The sequence below is a fragment of the Sardina pilchardus genome, chromosome 23, assembly GCF_963854185.1.
Source record: "Sardina pilchardus chromosome 23, fSarPil1.1, whole genome shotgun sequence".
Classification (NCBI taxonomy): Eukaryota; Metazoa; Chordata; class Actinopteri; order Clupeiformes; family Clupeidae; genus Sardina; species Sardina pilchardus.
The window spans coordinates 3,622,744-3,633,864 of record NC_085016.1 but is presented as its reverse complement, the minus strand read 5'-3'; the positions used below and the strand labels follow the sequence as shown (position 1 = coordinate 3,633,864).

The window sequence follows — 11,121 nt, the reverse complement described above, 5'->3', positions numbered from 1 at the left end:
TTCCTCTCCCTGGTTTGTAATAATCTTTGGAAGTCTATAATATTCCAAATGTTTTTCTCTGTCTGAGCAATAATTAACCATTTTCCTTGACGACGTTCGGGATCTACTGAAGTGCCTGTGCTTTGTTGTGATGTGGAGTACAGACAATACCTCCAATATGGCGACTTACGGTCTGATGATGCGTCGTGAAACACCTCCATTATTATATGAGAGTAGGACTCATTACTGCTGTACTAACATGTGCTAGTCGCACTGATTGTTCCCTTTATAGAAGGTGGCTTTGGCTAAAATGCTGTTATGTCATGTTAATGTAAATATAAATGCAGATCACTCCAGCACAAAAAGTCACGGCATAAACAGAGCTCTCGTAGCCTATAGAAGCGCTTCACTGGACCAGACACTGCTGCAGTCTGCTCATTTATACACATGGAGCTTGGAGGGAGCTCTTCATTTCCGGGGCTGACGGGTTGACACTTTACAGATTCCGTCTAGAGAAAGACTCGCTCATCAATATTCACAACTCTCCACGGCCCTTCGGACCATTCTGCCACCGTGTCAAACATTCTCATTCAGGACGAGGGCTCAGTCGAGTTTAGTCTGCGTTTAGACACAAAGGCCTCCATCAACGTGACAAACATCCTCCTCAACTCAACTCCGCTTTAGCCTGGGCCACGGCGAAGAGGAGAGGGGGAGAGGAGAAAAGGGGGGGAGAGGAGAGAAGAGGAGAGAGAAGGAGGGGAAGACAGGAGAGAGGAGGAGGAGGAAAGGGGAGAAGAGGAGAGAGAAGGAGGGAAGGGGGGATGAGAGGAGGAGAGGGAGAGGAGCAGGGAAAGAGAAGGAGGGGGAGGGAGAGGATGTGGTGGGAGAGAAGGAAGGGGAGGGGAGAGGAGAGATGAGAGTGAAGGAGGAGAGAGGGAGAGGAGAAGGGAGGAGGAGAGGGGAGACAGGAGTAAGGAGGAGACGAGAGAGAAGCTGAGAGAGGATGAGAGAGGAGCAGGGGGAGAGGAGAGGAGAGAGGAGAAGAGAGGAGGAGAGAGGAGAGGGGGAGAGGAGCAGGGAGGAGGAGAGGAGAGGGAAGCTGCTCCCTTTGTGTGGGCATGTGAAGAGGAGAACTGTGAGAGGGGACAAGTGCAGAGGGTCGGGGGGGAGAAGGACGAGACTAAATGACTGAATAATGAGTCAATGAATCAGTGAATGAAAGAGTGAATAGATGAATAGATGGATAAATGCATTAAGCCCGAGAGCAGCCTAAAGAAAGACAGAAAGAGAAAGAGGGAGAGAGAGAGAGAGAGAGAGAGAGAGAGAGAGAGAGAGAGAGATGTTGCATGTCTATTGATGAGTGATGGTCTTGGTGAATGAGGCTAGTTCAGGTTTTCTGTGTGTTCCTCTGAATGTGTTGGTCAATGGTCAGTGTGTGTGAACATGGGAGAGTGTCCCACACCGCTCTGAGATAACTCTGATGAATCTCTTACTGACAGATGCTACCACTCCTGCCGAGTGCACCCAAACACTCCACGCTAGCAGGCATGGCCCATCAGCGACTTAGGACTAAACACCACAAATAAACACACACCTTGGTGGCTAGATATGGACAAATGCTCTGTACATAATATTTTGCCAAAACAGCATTGACCGATAACTTTATATCCATTACATGCTTGATTTTGACATGATTTTGCAACTATGGACAGCTGGAAAGGATCGGAAGAGCAATACTAAGTACAACAGTGACCCTTTGTGGAAGTTCTAATAACTGCAACAAATCTACCAATTGCTCTTAGCTATTGTTTCTTATGTCAGAGTTTTTGGAAAATGAAAGCATCTTACCGGTCATAGCTCTCTGAAGCAATACAAGGACACTTTATTGACTGGCATAACCTACATACATAACAACATAAATAGCATGTATACTTGTATGAATGTTATGTAGTTTACTGTAAGAATGACTAGGATGACTGTGGATGTGACAGTCAACGGTATTTGTCCTAACACTCCCACCTTGAGGCCAGGAGCAGTAAGTGCAGGACACAGGTGAGATAACGCATAAAACAACGTCATACTTCAGAAAGCAAACTCCTGTTTAACATTGGCTCAGTCTCTGACAAGATATGTGCGTGCTAATTTTCTCGATGCAGTTTTAACGGTTGGATTGGGTTGGCTGGATGTCAGGAAAGAGGAAACCGAAAGCCTTTTGTGCCGTTTGGTTCTTGTGAAGCGCTTCGTCTGAATTCAATCTCTTGATTATTATCTGTATTTAGAGCGATAGCTGCAGGAGCTGTTAAAGTGGGCCAAGTAGAGAGGGTGAGAGGGTGCAGCTTCACACAGGCAGCTCAGAGACGCGTCGGAAGGGAGGCTCGTTTTGCGCAGAGAGTTCGGAGAACTGGACGCACGCACGTCACGCACGCACCGTCCTTCCATGTGCACGCCGCGTGACACCTGTCATAGCGCGCGGTGACGAGCGTCGTCGGTGGCATCTGAGCCCTTCCTCAAACCCGCGTTCATTCTGCACGGGGCGACACCACCGAGCACCGAAGCTGGAGCAAGCGGTCCGAACACCACCTAACTTTCACTGGGCCGGACCGGGCGGTGGGCAACCCCCTGTTTGGACCGATGTGCTGGCGGAGATGTCCCGACATATCTACATACGAAATAAGATCGGAGAAGGCATCCAGGCGCCAATATTTCAGGTGAGCTGCTGCTCCGCGCAGGTGACACACAAACGCTCTCTCACCGCGCTACTGCAGAGGTACACTAGAGTATAGTGTTATGACATGATAGACGTAAAAGTTTACTGTCATTTCCAGCAGGTCAGGACATTCTTATTCGCGAGACAAGGATGTGACAAGGGTGTTTGAGTTTGACTGTCTCGATTGAGAAGACAGGAGTCTGACAGGAGTTTGACTAAGTTTGTTTCTATGCTTGTGTGTTATTTGCACACACACCGCTCAAGTCTCCCGTGCAGGTTATATTTGGCCACTGACCACAGGTAGGATGCTCAGTGTGACAAATAGAGTGAACATGGTGACCTAGTTAAAGTGTCCCTTTTACATTGAAAAAAGAGAAAGACTCGGAGAAGAATGAGATTCTGTACGGCAACAGACGCCATCGGTACTCGGGAGACCAAGGGCTAAAAATGGAGCAAATCAGAGGCAGATAATTAACTCGAGGCCGCAGAGAGTTGCGCTTCTATTTAGAGAACTGACAGACTTCTGTCATTTGCGCTGATTGATGGCAGAAAAGAAGTCAGTGCAGCCCAACCAAGTGGCACCGTTGAAGTGTCGGACCATTTAGTGTTTCATCATTTGGGACGCTTAGAGGTTGTGTCTGAACTGAAGAGTGTCATATCATGTGTGTTGAGCTGTAGGCCCTCACCTGATAGCTCCAGCTCACAGCTACTCTATAATTTGAGTATTACAATAAATAAAATAATTAGCTAATGCAGCATCATGGAGGACATTAATGTTGATGTGCAAACATACACTCATACATTAATAGAGGTAAACATGTTTTATTGCCTGCTTCATATACTGTATGGCACCCCTAAATGGTTCTTTAAACCAGTTCATCAAAGGAACCCCTAAAGGCTGCATGATTGTATAAACTGTAGCACCCCAATAACCCTTTAAAAGAGTGTAGGATGCATCATGCATGAGAACTCTGCTTGGAATATAGATTATGGCCCTAGAATTGAAAACGATAAAAAGAAATAGAGAGAAAAAAAGAGAGAGAGACAGAGAGAGAGAGAGAGGAAGGGAAGGAGAGAATGAGGGAGGTGAAGAAAGAAAGATGTAGAGATATGCTATTTGAGAGTTTTACTAGAAATCAAGTTCCACACTGCCCAGACAGTAATGGAAAAAACCTTTGACATGCCAAACTCAAACATCTCCATGACAACCCCCAACAAGACTGGTAGTGCACTCTCAGTTGACCCAGTTGTTGGTGCTTGTTGTAGTTCTATTGGGGGGTGTGTGTGTGTGTGTGTGTGTGTGTGTGTGTGTGTGTGTGTGTGTCCAACTGGCTACAATGCCTGGACCACATTTGGGCCCATGTTCCCACAGGGACTCAGGTCCGAGTCTGACTCGGGTCACTTCCTGATCACTTCCTGTCCTGCTCCCACCCATCACTTCCTGTCCTGATCCCACTCATCTCTTGCTGCCAGTTTTGACTCTCTGCAGTACAGCTGGATGTGGGATATCAGCACCAAACCGTGGTGCTCAAATACTCTCAAGTACTGCCCCCCCCCCAACCCACCCCCCAACCCTCCCCACAAGATGTGATGTGTACCAACCGACACTATGGCAAATGTAGAAATGCATTCTCTATCCGTTAAGCCACAAGCACTTTGTGATGGAGCACACAGTGTGTGAAGATTGCACTTGGGGCTTTCTGCCGGAATAGAGCCGTCAATCCAATGTTACTCTGGATCACAGCCACGACCATGTCTGAACACACTCCAGCACAACAAGACACAAGACCAGTCAAGTCCATTTGCTTCTGTGCACTCGTCCAGAACTTAAAAAGGATCACTCCCTGTGGCCCTACTTTCAAAATGGTGTCAATTGTAACAGAGCTAAAGCCAAATAGCGGCACTCGATGTCAGACTTTAACGTTACCAGGGCTAGGCTGTTACTAGGGCTACACTGACAGTTTACGTGATGAAGAGTTCAGGATCGGAAAGATTATCATGGAAAATATAATGTTCAGATGTGCGACAAAATTATTATAGTGATATTTTATAACATACTCATAATAATATATACTTGTTGTTTATGTATTTATTTACTTTTATTTTTCATTCCAACTTGCTTTGGTCCCCCCAGTTTCTCGTCCCGGCCCCCACTTTGAAAACCACTGTTGTGGCCCACAGATCTATATTATTATATTGGCTTACAGGCATACTATAGGATTTTGCTAGAGAGCCTTTAACATGCTATACATTTGTACCCACATCTAGTGTAACTAGAACACCTGCTAAACCTTTTCCCAACACAAAGTTGCAGTAATAAAGCTGGCAGCCCATGTTCATATTTAAACAGGACCTACAGCACCTCCTGCTGGATACTGTCATGTATTGCAGTGTTTGTTGTAATGACAGGCACAGGTCTCTCGAAGTGGCCAGTTCCAATAGCCTACACCTCCCAATAGTGACTAAAGAACTCTAGCATTTTCCTACTGTATTTACATGCTGTGATTTGTATAGTTGCAACGTATACTAATAACAGTGTCAAATGGCACACAGACATTTTGTAAGCAATACTTGGTACTACAGTATATGTTCACACTCAGGCGAAACACGCTACTTGGGCGGAGTGATGTGCAGGCAGCAGCTGAAAAGCTCCGGTGTTGCTTCTTCAAACCCTAAGGAGCTGTGCTTTGCAAATCACTCCGCCCAAGTAGCAGTGCTTTGCCTGCATGAGAACATAGTGCCAAGTATGTACAGTACTGTATATGCTTACAAAACGGCTGCGTCTCATTTGACATTGACACAGTAACTACACACATGGAGATGAGGAGGGTGTGTGTCGACTTAGCTAACTATGGGGAATACCGTTAAAAAGTGTGTTCCTTTAAGGTGCTGTGTCCACCAAACGCGTTTTTTACAGCCAGAGCGCCCATAACCTCCTCCTCTCGGCGCTTCGATAAGTGTTTATTGTTGCTAAGTTACCAAAACCAGAGACGGTTTATAACGAGAAGTGCCATTGACGAGCCCGGCGCTGTTCTAAAAGTTGAACAGATTTCAACTTTGAGCGCTCTGAGCGCTGCGACAAAAAACTGTCGGCGCCGACTTTTTTTTCCGCCGAGGGCGCTCAGCGCTGTGAGCGCTGAGCTACATAGACTTTACATTGAAAATTGTCGCCGTCGGCGCAAAAAACGCGTTTGGTGGACACAGCACCTAAAGTGTCCTATTGACAAGCCTCTCTCTTTATCAGGTGCTTACAGTACAAAATAATGCTTTATGAGACCTGCATACTAATAATAACTATATTCAGAAAGAACACTAATTCATTTCAAATCAAAAGTATAAAAATTATTTATTTTTTATATCTGATTCATATAATAACCCACTACTTGTAAATCAGGTACAGTAGGCCTGTCGGCACAAGTCAGTTAGTCTTCATGAGCTGGATCGTGCCGAGGTACATGTGTGTGATTGTCCTTGGATCATAATTCATTTTAATAATTGAATAATTAACCAATTAAAGGGACACTTCACCGATTATCATTAAGCTTTGTATGTTTAGAAAACCAGTCATGTTTTTGAATGGTCGTGCATCATTCCCTCAGTTTGCCTTGAGATGGGAGAAATACGGATTTCAATGTTGGACTTCCTGCTTTCAATGATGTAAAAATCATCATTTTACATCATTGAAAGCAGGAAGTCCTATTCATGGGTTTCATTGAAATCCGTATTTTTCCCATCTCAAGGCAAACTGAGGGAATGATACATGACCATTCAAAAACATGACTGGTTTTCTAAAGATACAAAGCTTAATGCTAATCGGTGAAGTGTCTCTTTAAGCACTTAGTTGTCAACTAATTAGTAAACAACTAATTAGTTACAACAATTTGTTAATTGGGTTGTGTTATTTTCTAAGAAATAATACTACAATATCTTGATTTGCAGCTTCTTCAACTAGATTTCAACTAATCTACTATGAAAATAATCATTAGCTACAGCCCTAATGATTCCTAGGCTGGAGCACAAGTGTGTGTGTGTGTGTGTGTGTGTGTGTGGGAGTAGAGGTGTGTGTGACTCCCCCAGGCTGGGATGGAGTGTTCTGCTGGCTCCCCCGCTGGCTGTGTGAGTCACACTGTTCCCGCCTGCGGTTCCCCTTGCGGTGAGGACCAGGGGAGGGGGGCTGCGGCGCCATGTTCCCCCAGACAAGGGGCCTCGGTGGCGGGTTAATGCAGCCGGCGTGAGCCTGGTTCTCATAGGGGGAGCTCTCTGTCCTGTGGCTAAGGTGCATCACCTTTGATAAGTGTGAGTGTATGTGTGTGTGTGTGTGTGTGTGTGTGTGTGTTTATGTTTGTGTGCTGGGGAAGTCTCCTATCCTATGGTTGAAGTCCATAAGTCACAAAGTGTGTGAGGGTGTGTGTGTGTGTGTGTGTTTATGTATCTGTGTAATGGTGTGCGTGTGTGTGTAAGGTTATGTGCGTGCGCGCGTGTGTGTGTATATGTGTGGAGGTGTCCGTGTGTACTGTGAGGTTCCTCCCAAATTGTTTAAGTTCATCTATCGCCTTTTATGTGTGTGAGCGGGCAAGTGGAGAGTTGTCTTTTGCAAGGTTCTAACTCTTGAGGTATTTCTGTTGTGTTTTATTTATCAGTGAATAGACATGTAACTGTGTGTTTATGTGTGTGTGTGTGTGTGCGCGCGTGTGGTCTGTATGTGTGTTTGTGTGTGTGTGTGTGTGTGTGTGTGTGGTGTGCATATGTATGTTTGCTTATATCAGGTGAATCGAGGGACCTACTCCAGGAGGAGTCGGCTGAAGAGATCTGATGGCAGCACCACCTCTACCAGTTTCATCCTTAGACAGGTAATACACACACACACACACACACACACACACACACACACACACACATACTTACATTTGCTACTATTTGGGGTCCACCTAACACTCCCACCATTATGGGGTCCACTCTGTCCAGTGGTTCTACAGCTCTACAAAACACACACGCACACACACACACACACACACACAGATGCACGCACGCACGTGCGCACGTTCACACACACACACACACACACACACACACGGACAGGTAAGACCACCCACACCATGGTAACAAACACACACAACCAATATAAAGGGTGACCCATAATGCATTGCTCCTCACATTGAGGAAACATGGACTAACTAGATCATCTGCAGAGGCCAATGCAGCACATCTCTGGCTTGTAAGTAATATTTGTGTTATATGGGAACAGTCTCAGACCAGATGACATGAAATTGACTTTAAATGCAGCAGAGCACAGCCTTAGCGGGATTAGCCTAGCCTGCATCAGGCTACATTTCCAACTATTAATTAGTTAAAGCGCTGAGACAAGGCTGATTGTAGTGGTACTTAAAGGGATATTCCACCATTTGGGGAATTAAGCTAATTTTCCACCTCCCCTTGAGCAAAACAATTGATATTTACCTTTTCCCATTCATCCAGCCATTCTTTGAGTCTGGCTATACAACTTTTAGCTCCAGCCTAGCATAGATCATTGAATCGGTTTAGACCATTAGCATCTCGCCTGCTAGCGTCACAAATGGTGGAATATCCCTTTAGCTGCAGTTTGCAAGTCTGGCAGATTGAGGAGACTTAGGCAACATTTTGAATGTATACAACTCTCATGCCTTTCCCCCACTATACGACCGAGCAGCCTCCCATCGAGTTTGTGCTTGTTAGTGAGTGTGCACAAACTGATTTGACAGTCAGATCTGCCAATGATCATATAGCCCTGACCAGAAGAACCAACAGCGGTGGATTTTTGTAAAACAAATAACAGGCTCTAGGTGGAGGTAGAAGCACAAGGTTTTTTTTCTAAAACCGGCTGATTTATGTTTTTCTTTCAGAGCATACTGACGGTTTCAGTGAATATGATCAAAACCAACAGCAACTTTAACTCATTCAATTTCATAGTCGTTATGCAACTGAAACTTCTGTCTGTGAATTGTTTGGAGGATGTTCCTTTTAAACATAACACAAACTGGAAAAGCGTTTTCACCTCGGCCTTGTTGAATCAGGAGAGGCCGGTGTAGGGCCACTATACCGTGAACGGGAAACAGGTTTTTTCAGGCGGCTCCAAACAGACTGTGATGCAAACACAGACTGTGACGCTGTTATTATGTTGTTAAAATCATAGAACTTTAAATACTCCGTTCATTCATTCTATGTAATCTTTAAGATGTCCCATCGTGGACAATTAAAGTGACAGGAAAGTGGCTTTAGGTCATTTATTATTGTTTCAAGCAAAACAAAAACTACACACAGAAGCTTAAAAACGCCTTTAATAAGCATCATGGAAGGTTTTAGTTGTACATTTTTTTATGATGTAGACATTTTCAACAATAAATACAATAAATATTGAATGCAACTGTTTAACCTTACACTGATGCTAAAAACTACATCTGCTTTCAAGAAGGTTTCATTTGTAGGCCTTGTCAAACAAAGCTCTTCTTGGATTGTGGAGCATCTCCAGGTTATATGACACCCTCACTTTAGTTCTGGCAGTAAATGTTCATGTTTGTGGAACATATCCAGGTTATCCGATAGCCTGGAAATCCAGACCAAATCTACAAAAGATTGAAAGGTTTTCTGGCTACATATGACTAATGAAAATGCCCCAACTCAAGGGCGGTACCAAGCATGCATATGAACATATCACTGCACAAAATTTGGATAACACTACGACCAATGTTTATTGACTGACTTCAGACTTCCATCATCTGTTGTTGTAGCTTAAATGTAGCCATGCAGCTGTAATTCCTTCTGTAGCTACGGTCTACTCTGCACTGTAGCTGAAATGCTATTGTATTGCTATAGCTGTAGCCCTGTAGTTTAGTTGTCAAATGCTTAAGTGTTAAGATCTTAAATCCTATTGTATTGCTAAAAGTTGCTTTGCATAGACGCATCTGCCAAATTAAATAAATGTAAAAGCAAATGTAGCTTAGTGTAGGTCCTAGTGGTCCTTAGTGTGAGTCCTGATCCATTTCCTAGTTTGGTTCTGGACTAGTCCTGATCCATTTCCTGGTTTGGTTCTGGACTAGAGTTCTGGACTAGTCCTGATCCATTTCCTGGTTTGGTTCTGGACTAGTCCTGATCCATTTCCTGGTTTAGTTCTGGACTAGTCCTGATCCATTTCCTAGTTTGGTTTTGGACTAGTCCTGATCCATTTCCTAGTTTGGTTCTGGACTAGTCCCAGGGGCACTCTGGATTGAACTGAAGTTGTCCTGTGTAAATATTTAGAGGCTGTTTATGTCAGCCGCTCTATCTGTCCGAGCTGTGGTTAATGCTCCTACAGTGTGTGCAGAGACCCTGTGAATGTAAGCACCTGAGTCCGAGTGTGTGTGTGTGTGTGTGTGTGTGTGTGTGTGTGTGTGTGTGTGTGATGCTCGTACAGTGTGTGCAGAGACCCTGTGAATGTAAGCACCTGACTCCGAGTGAACATTCTGTACATTAAGTGTCTGTTTAACGTAAACATGCCAAGCAGTAGATGAAGAAAGGAACTCACGCTCAGAGGCTGTTAAACTCAAATAGTGTTGTGCTGAAATAAGCCAAAACAGTGCACAAGATGGACTGAGCGAGATGCTAACATTTCGGGCTCAGCCCATCTCTAGTATTCCCACTTTGACCTTTTTCCTCCTACTATTTCTTGACCTGTTTATGGATTATACACACCAGAAGCACCTTCGCAAACCTTAACGTAAGGCACAGGACAGACGCCAACCTAGAATTAACTCTTTAAATCTTATCTCTTAAACATGGACAGGAGAAACACCCAATCGCTATTGTGTATGAACTCTAATGATGTTTTATTTCAGAGTACATACAGTGTGTGTGTGTGTGTGTGTGTTTGTGTGTGTGTGTGTGTGTGTGTGTGTGTTATTATGTTTTTGCAGTGTGTTTTCTATTTATATTACACATGAGTGATGTTTATGCTGTGATAACATCACACACATGGTTTAATAATCCAAATGTCTTTCGTTAATGAATAATTATTTTCATGTTTTTTTATTTTTCTATTTTTAAAATTAGTTGAAGGAAATTAGAAAGCAATGTATGTCAGACAGACAGAGAGAGAGATAGTTGTATTGTTAAATTCTGTTGAAATCTGAGGCAGTACTGAAATTATATACAGTATGTAAATTAAATACATTCTATATACATATACACACACACACACACACACAAACACACAGCCATAGTCATGTGTGTGTGTGTGTGTGTGTGTACTGTATCTTGTACCATAGTGATTTATATTTAATTAGCATACAGACAGGGAGAGTGTGAGAGGAGGAAATCTCAAGAGAGGAAGAAAAAACAGAGTGAGAGAGCAAGGAAGAGAGAGAGAGACGAGGGGGAAAGGGAGAAGAGAGAGAGACGAAGAGAGAAAGGGAGAGAGAGGGAGA

General features: G+C 44.1%; 1 protein-coding gene across 1 annotated transcript in view; it reads left to right on the top strand.

Annotated features, from left to right (window-relative positions):
- Positions 1 to 2,539: 2,539 nt before the first annotated feature.
- The window catches only part of cacnb4b (calcium channel, voltage-dependent, beta 4b subunit), a 31,566-nt gene continuing 22,984 nt past the window's right edge, over positions 2,540 to 11,121 (top strand). The window contains exons 1-2 of the mRNA XM_062528109.1: positions 2,540 to 2,687; positions 7,453 to 7,536. Coding sequence (XP_062384093.1) covers positions 2,625 to 2,687; positions 7,453 to 7,536 — 147 coding nt within the window. The 5' untranslated portion in view covers positions 2,540 to 2,624. The remainder of the gene's footprint in view (positions 2,688 to 7,452; positions 7,537 to 11,121) is intronic.